A 17,500-nucleotide genomic window follows, 5' to 3' on the forward strand; every position below is an offset into this window, starting at 1 on the left:
TTGGTCTGATTCACACACAGAAATGTCCTCTGAGCTTTTTAAGGACAGTTCTGTTGTGTGACTGAGTTTTACAACTGAGATAGCAGTACATTTCTGACGGTTGCAGTACCTCGTCTGGAGCAGTGGTGCAGTGCTGGACTTCAGATTGCTCGTAGATCTTAGGAAAGGAGAGAAACAGTCTCCGCTGCCCTGAGCTTCTTTCTCTTTAATGAGCAACAACTGCCTCAGAAGGATCAGGCGTGGTAGCATTAGCTTTGTGCTTTCTGTGTTTTCCATGGTGCTTTATTTACACGGCGCTCTAGGCTGCGCTCTGTGCCGTCTCTCAGTCCCAGTGTCTCTTAGCACTGGGTCACAGGCCTTCATTGCTGGCACTGGAGAGAGACTTCATTTACCGGAATTACTCCAGCGCCCATTTCAGCTTGGACTGCCAAGAACAAGCCTGGATCGCAGCATTTCAGCATTGCTTCTCATGTGTTACTCTGAGGCTGCTCCAGCTGTGCCAGCCGTCTTGCTGACCATTCTGCTACCTTCCAGCAGCATGGTGCAGCTATGTGGAAGGTATGGGCGCTGCTCCTTTCTTTCCTTCCCTTGCCTGTCTTTAATCTCCCTTCTGTAGCTCTGCAGGAATGTAAGATTGTTCCCAGCTTCTCATATCCTACTGTTACTCTCCGGCCATCTCTTCTTTCTGAATTAAAATAAAACAACAAACACCTAAATAAGGAAGCGACCCCTCTTTAAATACAGATTTCTGAACATTTCTACCCTATAGAGTTGAATCCAAATGTCTTTGTGGGCTCTCTTTTAGCTATGTGCCCATAAACATGAGGCTTGTCTCTATTTTTCAGCGATTGAAATCAAGACAGGTAGCAGTGCATTAGGGTGCAGGAGGCATTGTTCACTGATTGAACGTAAACTGCAAAATGCTCTCCATTAAAATGAAATGCCAGGCAGCATCCAAGAATTCCACTTCCCAGGTATGTAGCACTGTTTCCAGATTCCACTATTTTAGTTTATGCCACTTAGAGTAAGGGTCTCCACATTTGCAGACGTCTAAGTCCAGTTGCTAGATCCTTCGGCCTGGTAGGCTTGGTAGCCAAGGTGGTAAAGATCTAGGTCCAATCTGTTTATTTTATTACGTGAGTGAGATCAGCAGAGTGTACAGATAGCGTTTGCACAAGGAGTAATTTCAGCATGGCAGCTACCTTTGGCTTCAAGTTGGATATCGATGTGGATGTGGATGTAGGGCTGAGACATTTTGCAGGATGTGCACATGAGCAGAAAAAAGAGAGTGCAACTGTGAATACAGAAGATATACTGAAATATTTGTGGTGCTTAAGGACGTGGTTTAGTAAGCATGGTGGTCATGGATTGATGGTTGGACAAGATCAATTTCGTAGTGTTCTCCAACCTGAACAGTTCTATGATTTTATGATTTTCTATGTGGATCTTGACGAAACCTGTGTTTCTGTGCAAACTGATGTTAGGCCAATTTTCTTGGCATGAACTGTATTGAAGCAATTAAAAAAAAAAGTCTCTCAAGGAACATCTATGTAAACCAAAAATAGACTAAAATGAAGCTAATGCCCACATTGCCTTTGAACTGCCAGCTGTTTGCTCTCTGTGCAGTCCACTTTAGTTTTTCACATTTTCCTACATGAGCTGTAAATCACACCTGTGCAGACATGAACAGAGCATTAGCACACAGGACCATTATGTGCTTAATACACTATGTAGAACTGTCCTAATCACTGGGTTTAGGGCATGTGGAACTGAAAAAGAGTGAGTGATTTTAAAGGCATATTTACAAAACAGGAATCCTAGGGCAAGATCTGCTGACATTTGTTAAAAAAAAAATAAATCAAATCAAAGCCTGAGCTTGGAAAAAAAACCTCAAATGCTGTCAGACTGTCACAGCAGATTGGTAATCTATTTCTATTCAGTGTTTTGTTACTTTTCTTTCATGTCATGCTCAAGGATAAGTGTGAGCTCACGTGGAAGTAAAGCCTCCTCATGTTTCAGTGGGATTAAAAGCGTTCCTACCACTCAAATTGTTGCATACGGTTCCTGTACTGCAGTTGTGGAGAAAACCTCTCTTAGCTGTTGCAGAACTCGTGTATGGTGAGATACCAGCCAAACATTTCTGAATGCACAGGACTGAGTGGCGGGTGGAGCGCTGACCCTGCAGGAAAAGCTAGGATCTTTCCTGTACTGCTTTTGTCAAGAAGTGTGCATGAGTAGGAGAGTTTTCCGGGTCTGTTCTCTGTGTAGTGAAAGTAAGTGCTGACTTAATTGTTAAAGACGGCAATGGTAACGGTTCTGCAGCAGCAAGAATCTGCTGGTGTTCTGAGGACTGCTTCCAGTGCTTCTTTAAGCAAATCCCTGCTGCGTGAAGTGCTGTGAAGAGCAGTTATAAAGAGCCCTGGGCAGCTGGTGTGAGACTTGTGGGGCCGTTCTGCACAGCCCAAGGTTCGCCTATTCCCATGTACAGATAAGCTGCATTACGCTCCCCTTGGAGCAGTGCCATGCTGTCATGGCAGTTGTTCAAGGCTGGTCCCGGCCGATTCGGTTCACAGCTTGAGCACTGCTTTCCTTATCCCTGTTTGCATTGCGCAACAGCTTTACTGGCAGAGTATAAAGGCAGCGCACAGAGTCGATCAGGGTGTGAGTAGGCTGCAGAGTGGCAACTGAGAAGAACATGCTGCTGTCCGTGATCCTCACCGCCGGGCTCACAGCACTCGTAGCTACTGGTAAGCTTCCAAAATGTTTTTCACTGTTGCCTGCTGCGAGGAGTTAGAGTGCGTGTGCAGTTTGCTTACCCATGGCAGTCCCAGCTCAAAGGAGGCCTGAAGTCCCAACCCTGCTGCACAGAGCTGAGGTCTGAACAGCAAAGAGCTCTTTGTTTCTTTCTCTGGTCTGCTTTCAGGCATTTTCCCCTTTTTTTTTTTTTCTTTGGTCTCATTTTTTTTTCACGTGCAGCTAGCAAAACTAAATTCCTATTGCAATATTTTGTCTGCTGAGTCAGAGACTCCAATATGCCGTGTTTGTTGTTTGACTCTGATAAATTTCCCTCTGAGATTAAAGTAAATCTTACCTGAATGTTTGTGCCATTTGTGCATGCGTGCCAGACTGTTTTCAGGTATGGTAGAAGGTGTTTTCTGTTTGTCTGTAGGGTCTATCGAGATTCCCAAGTGTGTTTTGTGCACTCACAGATCCTTTCCTAAATCAGGAAATGCCTTTTCTTTATGAGGGCAATCCGGTGGACTTTTAAGTAACAACAATCCTCACCCGGTTAGTGATGGGTGTGGAGAGTAAGCACGTTACATGCTGCAGGCACGGTGTAGCTGAGAGAGATCATAGCTGGGAGCACTATCAGAATGGAGGCTGAACTTCAGTCAGCTCACAGAATCACAGAATCACCCGGGTTGGAAGGGACCTCAAGGATCATGTAGTTCCAACCCCCCTGCCTAGCAGGGCCACCAAACATACACATTCAGATCAGGTTGCCCAGGACCCCGTCCAACCTGGCCTTAAACACGTCCAAGGACGGGGCATCCACAACCTCCCTGGGCAGCCCGTTCCAGGGCCTAACCTCTCTCCTAGTAAAGAACTTCCCCCTAACATCCAACCTAAATCTTCCCTCCTTCAACTTGGATCCATTTCCCCTAGTCTGCTCTAGCAATTAGCGTTTGTTGAAGGCTTGTTTTTGAAAAGGAGTTATTGAAACCAAGAGCAGGTGTGCATTCAGGTAGGCAAAGCTCTTAGAAAGCTGTCAGTTGCTCACTAGGAGGCCATTCCGTGATGTGATGTTGTGCACGCACCCCCCAGGGCAAAAAGCAGAGCAGCCAGAAGTGGTGACCAAATACGGCACTGCCCGAGGATACCAAATCAAAGTTGATGCGGCTGAGAGGAGCGTAAATGTCTTTCTGGGACTTCCTTTTGCTAAGCCTCCTGTTGGACCACTGAGGTTTTCTGAGCCCCAGCCTCCTGAGCCATGGCAAGGTGTCAGAGATGCCACTTCCTACCCACCAATGTAAGTAAAGCAGGAAGAAAAGCTTTTATGTTCCCCATCATTTTTTTATGTTCTCACTGATTTCATATTACCTGCAGTTTGAGGATGCTGATACGCAGGCTGATCAAAAGTAAAAAAAAATATTAGAGAAAGACAGAGTTCCCAGTGAGTCACATGCTTGATTGATCATGTATGAAACACACATCTGTTGTAATCTATTTTTTAATTGTTTTACTCCACTTGTATTACTGCTCTTTTAACTGCTTCTAGCCTAATCCCCATAATTGCAATATAAAATCTACTGAAGCTATATGTTAATTAATTTGCAATATAATTGAAGAACTTATAGCTGTATCAGTCTGCTAGTATTCTGTAAGGTTTTGCAATACGTAAAATTACATCTGTTTTCAAAATGTACTGCTCTAGACTCTGGCCCCTTTTTGCACATCTCATGCCAACTCAACTGGAGAAAATGTTAAAAAACACTGTATGTTTCCGATGCCAGCACTATAGAAATGTACTGAACTTTTCTTTTTTTTTTGCTAGAAATACAAACATTTTCGACATACAGCTGTGAATTTTTTTTTATCTCTATTGATTTTTATTTCTCTTATTTTTTCAGGTGTCTACAGGATAAAGTAACAGGACAGTTTTTTTCAGATGTTATTACTAATAGAAAAGAAAAAGTTCGTCTCCAGGTGTCTGAAGATTGCTTATACCTGAATATATATACACCTGTTTCTACAAAAACACAGGAGAAGCTGCCGGTAAGGAAAATCAGTACAAAACCTCTAGCAGGCTCGATGGCTTCTGTGATTTGATGTGACAGATTGAGCCTGACCTTGAATCTTCTAACAGCTTCCTGAGGATGACAGTACTGTACTGCAAACTTGCAACCTGTACAGTATGTGGACTTACTGGCACAGTTTTTAACGATTGACAAATAAAATCTTACTGGTTTTTTACTTAGGCAGTGTTTGATTTCCTGCAGGGCACTGGTAAAATTCAGGTATTTAATGAAATCAGTGTGTGTTGTGAGGCTGCCAGCCTCCAATTTGAAAGACATTGACCATTTGTGAAATGTAACCTGAAGGACTCATGAGTGAAGCAGCAGAAACAAGGGTTTTCAGTCTGTGTCACAGGGAGCTTTTCCCTGTGCTGAACTGTTTCTGTTTGTTCCCATTCCAGGTCTTTGTATGGATCCATGGGGGTGGATTAGTTTTTGGAGCAGCATCATCCTATGATGGCTCAGCATTAGCAGCCTTTGACAACGTGGTTGTTGTGGCAATTCAGTACAGATTGGGTATAGCTGGATACTTTAGGTAAGACAGGCTGTCTTCAATTTTGATAAACGATTTCTAATGTTATGCATGGAAATCCTTTGTGGAAAGGCCTGTGGAGTACTTGCTTTGGCAAATAAACTCTGTTTCTTAATTACCCATGCAGCAGTTGGGAGCAACTTACAAGTCCCAGGTCTGCTTCAGAGACTGCTGTGGCTTGATTGCTGGCCTGATCTCAACCCTTTTCAAGCCAATTCTTTTTCAGTTACGTAGAGAGGCTCCTTCACAGCTGATTCCTTGTCCTGCACACTGTATTTATCTGAGTGTTGTTTTTTTCCACATCAGGCATTTAAAGAAGTCTGTTCTTTCTTTCTAGCACTGGGGATAGGCATGCTCGTGGTAACTGGGGGTATTTGGACCAAGTGGCAGCTCTTCAGTGGATTCAGGAAAATATCATACACTTTGGAGGAGACCCGGGATCTGTCACCATCTGTGGTGAATCTGCAGGGGGAATCAGTGTATCTGCTCTGGTAAGTTCACCACAGGCAGGAATGTTTATTATTTGAGAAAGAAACCCACTGTCCACGATCACTCTCAGTACATTAATGAAAAATCAGTGAGAAAACGTGGGTGGCTTTTGGGTAAAGCACACATCACCTCAGTCTGATACACAGCTGATAACAGTGCAGCTTCTGGCTGTTGAAAGTGTTCTTTTTGTACCCAGATGATGTCGCTTAGAATCCCAGATGTCGTTTGTCCTCTTCAAATTTGAATGTCCGTTTGCTCCCGACTTCTCTCTTAGAGCTGTATTTTCCCCTTCTGCAGCACAGCCAGTCTGTTGGACATCTGTGTACCTGATTCATACCTGGCTTGCAGTGTTGTTCCCTGAAGTCTTGTAAGCAAAGCTTTATGGGAGGGGAAGGGCAGGCGTGGATTTATCCCTGTTAATGCTGCCAGAGACCTTTGCACAGCAGAACTCTGATCAGAGGCCACAGAGTAACACTCGGGTGACATTTTTTTCAAAAAAGGCAGTTTCTGATATTGAAGTCCTGTGTCATGAATAGAATGCATTTCCAGTAATGCCTGTTCTTGTTTCTGGATGCTGCTGCTTTTTTCCAGGTCTTATCTCCACTGGCAAAGGGCTTGTTCCACAAGGCCATTTCAGAGAGTGGTACTACAATTAGGGCTTTATTCACTGAAAAGCCTGAGAAGGAAGCACAGGTGGGTATTTTGCGGCATATTTAATGTTTGAGATAGTCTTGAACGTCTTAAATGCTTTATTCCAAAAAGTGGATCTAGATTTTTTTTTTTCTTGTGGAATTTCAACCACCTTCATTAGAGACAGGATTCCTGTTTGCAGTAATACACGCTGGGTGATACTTTGCTTTCCAAGTACTCAAATATTCCCAGATGTCTGAGTGAAAGCAGAATATCGAGGAAGCAGAGGGAGAAGGCAGTGAATGAGTATGAAATGTACAGGAGTATACTGTCTTCAGAAAAAGTTGAGCTGCTGTTTTTGACAGGAAAATGGTACCAAATCCAAATACTGTTCTCTTTCCCTTCCGCCTGGTGCCCGATGTGCTCAAAGGAACAAAACTTTATTTAGCCTGGTTATAATTAAAAAGAAGAGCCCAATTCAACCCAATTTGTCACGTGTAAGAAACAATCTCCAAGAGCTTTGTTTTGCTAATCTGGGATGTAAAAGAGGCAGCGTTGCAATGAAAAAGTTCTTCCTTATGTCTAATCTATACCTCCTCTGATACTACTTGCAGCCATTACCCCGTGTGCTGCTCGTTGCCTAGGAGAAGAGGCCAAATCCCTCTTCACTACAGCCTCCCTTCAGGAAGTTGCAGAGTGCTATGAGGTCTCCCCTGAGCCTCCTCTTCTCCAGACTGAACAATCCCAGCTCCCTCAGCTGCTCCTCATAAGACTTGTGCTCCAGACCCCTCACCAGTTTCGTTGCCCCTCTCTGGACACGCTCCAGGACCTCATCATCTTTCCTGTAGTAAGGGGCCCAAAACTGAACGCAGTACTCAAGTTGCGGCCTCACCAGTGCTGAGTAGAGGGGGATGATCACCTCCCTGCTCCTGCTGGCCATACTATTTCTAATGCAGGCCAGGATGCTGTTGGCCCTCTTGGCCACCTGGGCACACTGCTGGCTCATGTTCAGCCGAGCATCAACCAACACCCCCAGGTCCTTCTCTTCTTCACAATCATCCAGCCACTCATCCCCAAGCCTGTAACGCTGCATGGGGTTGTGCCCAAGGTGCAGGACCCGACACTTGGCCTTGTTGAACCTCATCCTATTCATCTCAGCCCAGTGATCCAGCCTGTCTAAATCCCTCTGAAGGGCCGCCCTACCCTCAGGCAGATCGACACCACCTCCCAGCTTGTTGTCATCTTCAAACTTACTGAGGGTGCACTCAATCTTCTCATCTAGGTCATCAATAAAGATATTAAACAAGATAGGCCCCAGTACTGAGCCCTGGAGGACACCACTTGAAAGGGGCACCAGCTGGACTTAACTCCATTCACCACTACCCACTGGGCATGGCCCTCTAGCCAGTTCCTTACCCAAAGAAGTATATACCTGTTCAGACCATGGGCAGCCAGTTTCCCCAGAAGAAGCCTGTGAGAGATTGTGTCAAAGGCTTTGCTGAAGTCTAGGTAGACTGCATCTACAGCCCTTCCCTCATCTACCAGACTGGTCACCCAGTCATAGAAGGAGATGAGGTTGATCAAGCATGACCCGCCTTTCACTAACCCATGCTGGCTGGGCCTGATCCTCTGGACAGTGCACACATGCCGTGCAGTCTCATCCAAGATGATTTGCTCCATAACTTTCCCTGGTACTGAATTCAGGCTAACAGGCCTATAGTTCCACAGATCCTCCTTACAGCCCTTCTTGAAGATGGGAGTCACATCGGCAAGCCTCCAATCCTCTGGGACCTCACCAGTTAACCAGGAGTGCTGATAGATGACCGAGAACGGCTCAGAAATCACTCCTGCCAGCTCCCTCAGCACCCAAGGGTGCAGCCCATCCGGTCCCATGGACTTGTGACAGTCCAGATGGAGGAGAAGCTCTCTGACTGTCTCCACGTGAATCGCTGGGGGCATATTCTGAGCAGCATCCCAGATTTCCAGATCAAGGCATAAAAAGCCCAGATAACTGATCTGGCTATTAAAGGCAGATGTAAAGCCAGACCTCAGCCCTTCTCCTTGTCCTCAGTGGACACATTCCCTGCTGCATCAAGCATAGATGAGAATTATCTTTGGTTCTTCTTTTGCCATTGATATATTTATAAAAGGGTTTTTTATTGCCTTTTACTGCAGCGGCCAACCTGAGTTCAAGTTGGGCTTTCGCCATCCTAACTTCCTCCCTGCATACCTTAGCTACTTCTTTGTAATCACCCCAAGAAGCCTGCCCCTTCTTCCAGAGCAGACTGTGACTTATTATTATTGATTGCAGAGAATTGCTGCTGCATCTGGCTGTGAGAAATCCAGTTCTGCCGCTCTGGTTGAATGCTTAAGAGGAAAAACAGAGGAAGAGATAGAACAGATAATTCTAAAAATGGTAGGTGAAATTATACCTTGTATATGAGGGGCCTTTCAAATTTGATCATAACAGAGCATGCTGTACATGTCCTGTAATATTAAGAGAACTTGAAGAATATCTAACATCTGTCCCTTCTTTATGTTTTCAGGATATGACAGCATTGCAGCTATGCCATACCTCACCTGAGAACTGTGAACAGGTTCGTTCTCTTTAACTCTGTATGGGCATTGAGCTACACGTGTCTCACTGTCAGGTTCTGTCAAGGGAAGAGACAAGAGTATGAGAATCACAGTTTCTCCTGGAGAGCCTGAACATTACTTAACATCACAATTTTGTCCTTCTCTAAATTTCTTACTACAATTCTGGTTATCCTGTTACTTTGCAGTTCCAATGTAGAAGTTAGATTTTCTCTAACCTCTCCGTTCATTCGTACCAGGACATTTCTAACTAAGAGGAGATGTAAATTAACAATAACCTACATTTCACAAGTATTTAAACACAATGCTAATCTTTGCAAATCTTCTCTGGTTCAAAGCATTGGTTGTGGAAAACAAAGAGAGCTTGAATACTACTATTCTTATATTTTCACTTGATGCGTTCATTTGCTGAAGCCTTGACTTTGTTTCTTTGTTTTTTTTCAGGCTTCCATGTTCATCAGTTCATGTGTGGATGGTGTTTTTTTCCCAAAGAGTCCCAGGCAATTACTGTCTGAAAAAGCAATCAATCCAGTCCCATACATAATAGGAGTGAATAACTGTGAATTTGGATGGGTAATTCCTAAAGTAAGAGACTTTCAATGGCATTGTTCAGATATGATTTTGTATGTAAGATTTCCTCATAAATGTGTATTCTCTTTTTTATGCAGATGATGAAATTTCCTGATTTTACAGACGGTCTGGACAAAGAAGTTGCCCGTCAAGTATTACAGAGCTCGTTTGTATTATCATTTGAGGTGAGAGACCATGTCTAGAATGTAGTGGAATGTTGTGCTGCAGAACTGAGGCTACAGAGAAACACTCAGATGACATTTTTTCAAAAACGGCAGTTTCTGATATTAATATTCTATGTCAGTGATCAGAATGCTATTTCATCGTGGGGATAATTCCATATTCACATTTCGTATTGCTAATAGTGATGGATCAACATGGAAGATACTCCAAATCTCTATCCTACATGCCCCACCTTTCAAAAAGGAATGCAGTGGAAATCCAGAAGCAATGCAGGCAGCTAAACACAGGTCCCATGACATTCAAGATGCACTAGGTTATCCAAGATACGCGTTCTACCAGCAGATGTGACACAACTCCTACAGAACATACGAGCCTTTCTGAAGCTTCACATGGAGAATAGAAAGGACACCTGGGGATGCCTAAAATGGCACCAGGAGACCTGCATGTAGACAGGGGAGGTTTTGCTTCCCTGTGTTTTACAAAGCTCTCAGCTTTCTGGTTGCTTTGTGCTCTCCTGAAACCACGAAACTTGAAAAATTGCAGATTAATAGGTTAGAATTAAGAAGTTGATAAACATAGCCAGTACTTGTAAAGGGCCATGTAGAGCCATAGGAATCTATCATAATCTGGGAATGGCAGAGCCCAGGGTTTTTCTGAAAGGGAGTAAGTAATGGCCGTCTGCAGCAAGAAATGGATCTTATGCAATCCAGCAGGATTTCATTTCTCTTACGAGGGTTGTTTCCCCAGAAGGAAGAACAGAGGACCGTATCCATCTCTTAGCATCACCACTTGCTCTATATTTAGAGGCATTTGAGAGCATCCTTTTGGATCTTGCAAATCTCTTCTCCCAAAGAACATCCATGTTAGGTAAAGGTGCACCACTGTGAACTGTGAGCTCTGCTTGGACGCAGCAGGGGATTTTTTCTGAAAGATGGTGATGTTTGGAGTCCAGCCAGGGAGACGCAGGTGGCACTCTCAGTTTACACTGTTACTCCTTTTAGGGTGGGTTCTCATCATGAAAAGTACCTTTCTTGTTCATTCCAGGGTATTTCTTCTCACATTGTTGATCTTGTATTCAATGAATACATTGGGAAAGCAGAGAGCCGTGCTCAGGTGCGAGATGGCCTTCTTGATGCAATAGGAGATCACATGTTTGTTTTCTCTGCCATTGAAGTGGCTAGGTACCACAGAGGTGAGTTTCCAGTTCAGCATCTATTCAAACAAATGTTGTCTTCCATTCTTGAGTGTGTCTGTGGACTTTATGTATGCGTCACACTTTGCTATCAGAAGATCTGCTAGTGTTTTGATTTTGTCAATTTAGCTTTGGTGAAAGTTCATCATCATTGTTGACTGGCATTTGCAATACGAGCATTCTTGCGTTCAATTTTATTTTCTGTTAGATGCTGGCCACCCAGTCTACTTCTATGAATTTCAACATCGACCAAGCACAGCCTCAGGCGTCGTTCCAGAGTTTGTAAAAGCAGATCATGCAGATGAGATTGCCTTTGTCTTTGGAAGGCCATTCTTAGCAGGTGATGTATCTGTGCTTGCTAAACAATTCTTTTAAAATCAACACTGTTATTAATTTCTCTCACCTGAGGACTTTCAGAATAGAATTTCGCTTAGTAACACTGGAATCAAAATAAGCTGGTTTTTTTTCTGTTTTTGGTAATAGTTACTTGTCATTAATGAATTCATCTGCTCTGCTCACATAGAACTTCCACAGCCCAGAGTAACAAGTAGGTTCATAGAATGGTGTGGACTGGAAGGGTCCCTTAGAGATGATCTTGTCCACAGCCCCTTTGAACTGGTTACAGTGTATTGGAATTGACTGGACTGCTGTTTTTTGATATTGATTTTTGAATATTGCCATTTCTTCTCTCACTTTGCAGGGAATGCTACGGAAGGAGAAAGTAAACTTAGCAGAACTGTTATGAAGTACTGGACTAACTTTGCTAGAAACGGGTGAGATCCGTAGCGCTAACTACAGCTCAAGTTTTGTCTGTGCTGCCTGAAGCGTAGCAGCAGCATGGTAGTTCCTGTCAATGTGGCAGAGTTTAAGATAAGTACTGAAACAAATAGTTTCTCTTCTTGACGATTGCAAGAAGAACTCTGGAAACGAACACTCAATCCCAAACAAAATCCAAGAGCTTTTTGTATCTGCAGTGGAGGATTAGATCCCCGAGTAAGGGCAAACATCATTACGTGTTTGCTGTTCCAGTGATGAGCGTTTTGATAAAAACATCCATCTGTTCAGCTACTAGAATCGTGCAATCTGAGCTCCTGTTAGTCTTCTGAAACCACCTCAGGTTGAGAAGTCAGAGCACAACGGAGAGGTAACTTTTCATTTTTGTGCTTCCAGAAATCCCAATGGGGAAGGCTTGGTGCATTGGCCTCAGTATGGTCTGGATGAAAGATACCTGGAAATAGACCTCATACAAAAGGCAGCAAAGAAACTGAAAGAAGACAAAATGGAGTTTTGGGTACAGCTCACAGAACAGATGAGGAGTGAAAGAAGGCGAGAGCACACAGATTTGTGAGAGCTGCAGAGGATACATTTTCCTTTTACAGTCTGAAGTAAGGTCAACAGCAATTTGTCAGAATGCCGATTTTAACCTTGACTTTCTAACTCACTAATGTGTAGTTTGTTGTCATGATCGCAGGAAAACTACCCTTGATTCTCTCCCTCAGTGAACAGAGAGTTTCAGGGGAAGTGCAAGATGCTCATGGAAATAAAAATCAGTGATGAAGCAAGCGGGGGAAAAAAAAGTCTCTCAGGTTCAAACAGACCCGAGAGGGTGGTGGCACACAGGAACAGGTTGCCCAAGGAGGTTGTGGATGCCCCATCCCTGGAGGCATTCAAGGCCAGGCTGGATTGGGCTCTGGGAAGCCTGGTCCAGGTGACCCTGCACATAGCAGGGGGGTTGAAACTAGATGATCATTGTGGTCCCTTTCAACCCAGGCCATTCTGTGATTCTGTGGTGTCCAAGGGAATATTGTCAAATATATTGAAATGTACAAGAAGTTATGTTTACTGAATATGTCATAGATGTCACAGAATGTTGTCAGTTCCTTCTGCTCTTCCTTTCTGAGAGTGTCCTTGGTTGTCATTCTTCCAGCCCTCCTGTGAGGGTAAGAGCATCCGTCACAAACCAGCCGTGGGATCACAAGTGTTTTCCTGTTCTGTAAACTGTTACAAATACTGGAGCTGCAGGCAGAACGTTCAGCTGCAAGCTGGAACAGTGGCTGCCTCTAAATTTGACTTGTTTGGCTTTTCTTGTAAGTGTATGTGCTATGGTAGGCCTACAGGGTAAGAAATTATACCTCAGGATTCATTTATCAAATACTCTCACAGCACTGGCATTATTCAGTATTGCTCCTTCCATTTTCTTCATATTACAGTGCACACATTAGCGGTGAGATGAAAATACAACCCTTACTCTTGTTTGAATTTGTTCGGTATTACTTTACTGTATTCTCCCTTCTTTATCACATGCCGTTTGCTGTTTCTGAAGCACAGGAAGTTCTATATGATTGATTGAATTGATTGATTAAAGCTGTAGTGGGAGATGAGTGGGGTAGTAAAGCAGCAGGAAATCTTCCCCCTGCCCTTTGCTTGAGGTATTTCAAGTAATGCGTCCTCTTTTCTGAGAAATCTGACTGGCTTTCAGGCTGCAGAGAACGGGTTGCAGTCTGTTTGGCTGAGTGTCCCAGCTTGTGTTCATTAGGGTAAGGCTGGAACTCCACTGTTTCATTTTCAGCATGAAGATTTAAAAACTGGGTTAATGCATGGTTGTCCCATCTTTTGGCTAGCCTGAGCCACACTGAGCCAGTTGGAATTGCCACGGGCTGCATAGAAAATATACAATGAACGTAATGCATATAAGTAAAAAAACCTTCCACTGCTATGTATTTTTCATTAAAACATCAAATATAGAGGGGAACAAAGGCATCAAACAAGAGGGATGTTTGACTGTGCTGTTGTGCAACTAATGCATCATGCAGGTGTAACGTACGTGTAACTGCATCTAAGGGAACATTCTTGCAAGGTTGAAGCATGGAATTCCATCCTTGAGATATATCAAGTTTTCTCTACACTTTTTCTTCTTTTATTACTGTCGTTTTCACAGTAGTTCATAGTCTGTTTCAAAGTCTGTGCCAGCTGAATTATTTCCTTTTACTGCCGTGATCTTTGAGCAGTCTAGCTGTGCTGTAAAAAGCATGAATTAATCTGTTACCGGAGTCTTTTGATTTAGCTTACATTTTGCATCTACTTTTTAATATCCTTATTATAATATTACTTATAATATCCTGCTCTTAGAGGTCAACTAGGGAAGGCTGTACACTTCTCTTCCTTTTTTCTCAAATTTACAAGGAAAGCACTGTAATAGCAGATATTCCTTGTGATATGTTGAGGTGTATTTACATCTGGTCATACATGTAACTGATTCTAAGGGAATATTCTCGAAACTTTGAAGCATGGAATTCCATCCTCTTGTATCAGAAAGAAGAAACCTTTGCCTTGTCATGCTCAGAGCAGAGAATTTCAGTCCCACAAAGCTGGGATGAGATCTATGGAACTAAACGACGTGGCCTGCTTCCTCAGTTGTAGTGGCACTCAGGAGACAAGGGTTTGTTTATTGATTTATTGGTTGTGCTTCTGGTTTCCTGGAAGGATGCAGGCAAATCCTTTCACTTCCTCGGACCTCAGTTCCACTGCCTGTAGAATAATTATGCTGATCTTGTTCGTCAGCGGTCCTGAAATCTTCTCTTGATGATTTCTGGATTGCTAAATTGCAAATTTCAGGCTTTTTCTCTTTCTTTCTTACTGTTTACAGGAATCCTAATGGGGAAGGCCTGGCTGAATGGCCATTGCGTAATCTAAATGAAGAATGCTTGGAGATAAATCTAAGACAAAGGAAAGCCAGAAAGCTGAAGGAGAAGAAGGGAGACTTCTGGGAAAAGGTGATGTTTGAAAAGCCAACTAGGAAAAGAATGGGAAACAAGAAAGCTCATCTAGAGCTATAATTTACTGTCTAAACATGCATAATAGGCATAGTATTTAGGATCGCAAAAGGAATTATGTAAAATACTTTTGAGGACAAAATAACGTGTCCCTTCCGTTCACCTTTTCTTTGCAGTTCTCCTATTTACCCTTATTCGCTGTAATTAGGGCAGTGGATCGATTTCCACTTTGTGACCCTTTGCTTTTCCCTCAGTTCCCTCTGTGTCCACAAGAGAAGCCTCCCCTATTAATACAGTTAACAGATCTGTCTGCTCCTCAGGCTTTGCTGCAGCTTTGCCATTGCTGAGGAAGAATCTGGCAGCAATGTTGTGTTAATCGAGTTCAATCAATAAAGAGGTGTTTTGCAAGTAAAACTGTCTTTCTCGTGTCAGAGATACGTGTGATGCCCCTGAGGTTTTGGTCTGATTCACACACAGAAATGTCCTCTGAGCTTTTTAAGGACAGTTCTGTTGTGTGACTGAGTTTTACAACTGAGATAGCAGTACATTTCTGACGGTTGCAGTACCTCGTCTGGAGCAGTGGTGCAGTGCTGGACTTCAGATTGCTCGTAGATCTTAGGAAAGGAGAGAAACAGTCTCCGCTGCCCTGAGCTTCTTTCTTTTTAATGAGCAACAACTGCCTCAGAAGGATCAGGCGTGGTAGCATTAGCTTTGTGCTTTCTGTGTTTTCCATGGTGCTTTATTTACACGGCGCTCTAGGCTGCGCTCTGTGCCGTCTCTCAGTCCCAGGGTCTCTTAGCACTGGGTCACAGGCCTTCATTGCTGGCACTGGAGAGAGACTTCATTTACCGGAATTACTCCAGCGCCCATTTCAGCTTGGACTGCCAAGAACAAGCCTGGATCGCAGCATTTCAGCATTGCTTCTCATGTGTTACTCTGAGGCTGCTCCAGCTGTGCCAGCCGTCTTGCTGACCATTCTGCTACCTTCCAGCAGCATGGTGCAGCTATGTGGAAGGTATGGGCGCTGCTCCTTTCTTTCCTTCCCTTGCCTGTCTTTAATCTCCCTTCTGTAGCTCTGCAGGAATGTAGGATTGTTCCCAGCTTCTCATATCCTACTGTTACTCTCTGGCCATCTCTTCTTTCTGAATTACTTGACTGCAGAAAACATGGCAGAGTTCCAAATCTCTTTCTTCCCAAATCCTGTGGGCAGTCAAGACTTAAGAGATCAGGTTAGTGTGTTAGCACAACCACTGTTTTGGTTAAGTGGCCCCGTCCCTTGTCCTTTGTTAAAGTATTTTGTGAGGGGGAAATGATCTTGATGGATTTTCCTTTCACGCACTCTTCCCTGTAGGAGCTGTACTCCTGCTTTTAAAAGGAGAACACCAGCAGCATTGTATGTAGATGCACAGAATATATGCTCGTGTTGTGTGTGCATGCAGAGAAGTGCAGAGGAACTCACTTCTTACATGGAAACAAACTGTTCTCGCTGCATTTATTCTTTCCCAGAGGCTGAGTTAAAAAAAAAAAACAAAAAAACAAAAAAAACCCACCCAAATGAGGAAGCGACCCTGCTTTAAATGCAGATTTCTGAACATTTCTACCCTATAGAGTTGAATGCAAATGTCTTTGTGGGCTCTCTTTTAGCTATGTGCCCATAAACATGAGGTTTGTCTCTATTTTTCAGCGATTGAAATCAAGACAGGTAGCAGTGCATTAGGGTGCAGGAGGCATTGTTCACTGATTGAACGTAAACTGCAAAATGCTCTCCATTAAAATGAAATGCCAGGCAGCATCCAAGAATTCCACTTCCCAGGTATGTAGCACTGTTTCCAGATTCCACTAGTTTAGTTTATGCCACTTAGAGTAAGGGTCTCCACATTTGCAGACGTCTAAGTCCAGTTGCTAGATCCTTCGGCCTGGTAGGCTTGGTAGCCAAGGTGGTAAAGATCTAGGTCCAATCTGTTTATTTTATTACGTGAGTGAGATCAGCAGAGTGTACAGATAGCGTTTGCACAAGGAGTAATTTCAGCATGGCAGCTACCTTTGGCTTCAAGTTGGATATCATCTTCTTTATGGATGGGATGAAAATGGGGTAGGGGTTCAGACACTTTGCAGAATGTGCACATGAGCAGAAAAAAGGGAGTGCAGCAGAGAAAGGTGGAAGAGTAAAGTTAGAAAGGCAGAATAGTGAATGAAGGGGAACTGTGCCCAGTCACTCCCTGGGCGTTCCAGTTTAGTTTCCCACGTTTGCCCACATGCGTTGGGTGTGGAGTAAAGCATCGTTTCTGAATACATGAACAGAGCTTTAGCACATGGGACTACTGTGTGCTTAAGACATTGTGTAGAACTACTCTAATACTGGATTTGGGGCACACGGAGCTGAAAAAAAGTGAGTCACTAAAATAATCTACAGAAATGCTGTCTCTGACAACTGAGAATTATTTTCATGACATGTGATTACAAAACAGGCTTACTAGGGAAAGATCTATTGACACTGGCCAAAAAAAAAGGAGAAAAAAGAGAAAAAAAAAGAGCCAGGAAAAGAGTCAGAGCCTGGAAACAAAAATCAAACACAGCCACCTAGTTACAGAATGGCAATCTACTTCTATTCAGCATTTCTTACTGACAGATGCGAGTTCACATGGAAGTAAAGCCTCCTCATGTTTCAGTGGGATTAAAAGCGTTCCTACCACTCAAATTGTTGCATACGGCTCCTGTACTGCAGCTGTGGAGAAAGCCT

The 17,500-nt window shown here is 43.5% G+C and overlaps 2 protein-coding genes across 6 annotated transcripts in view; both read left to right on the plus strand.

Annotated features, from left to right (window-relative positions):
* Positions 1 to 326: 326 nt before the first annotated feature.
* Positions 327 to 17,500, plus strand: part of LOC125699274 (fatty acyl-CoA hydrolase precursor, medium chain-like) — a 55,433-nt gene continuing 38,259 nt past the window's right edge. For 2 of the 5 annotated variants that reach the window (XM_048958663.1, XM_048958666.1), the window contains exon 1: positions 15,544 to 15,775. The gene's annotated coding sequence lies outside the window, so the exon portion shown is untranslated. Of the gene's footprint in view, positions 559 to 15,543; positions 15,776 to 16,444; positions 16,463 to 17,500 lie in introns of those variants that run through there. The other 3 variants (XM_048958667.1, XM_048958665.1, XM_048958668.1) reach the window with 3 other exon arrangements.
* On the plus strand, positions 2,550 to 15,174 carry LOC125699275 (fatty acyl-CoA hydrolase precursor, medium chain). The gene is made up of 15 exons (XM_048958669.1): positions 2,550 to 2,747; positions 3,826 to 4,030; positions 4,632 to 4,776; positions 5,198 to 5,331; positions 5,666 to 5,819; positions 6,409 to 6,510; positions 8,759 to 8,863; positions 8,994 to 9,044; positions 9,487 to 9,627; positions 9,711 to 9,797; positions 10,840 to 10,987; positions 11,196 to 11,327; positions 11,688 to 11,760; positions 12,158 to 12,372; positions 14,634 to 15,174. Exons 1-14 carry the CDS (start codon positions 2,696 to 2,698, stop codon positions 12,333 to 12,335), a joined length of 1,707 nt encoding a protein of 568 aa, XP_048814626.1. The 5' UTR covers positions 2,550 to 2,695; the 3' UTR covers positions 12,336 to 12,372; positions 14,634 to 15,174.

The sequence above is a fragment of the Lagopus muta genome, chromosome 12, assembly GCF_023343835.1.
Source record: "Lagopus muta isolate bLagMut1 chromosome 12, bLagMut1 primary, whole genome shotgun sequence".
Taxonomy (NCBI): domain Eukaryota; kingdom Metazoa; phylum Chordata; class Aves; order Galliformes; family Phasianidae; genus Lagopus; species Lagopus muta.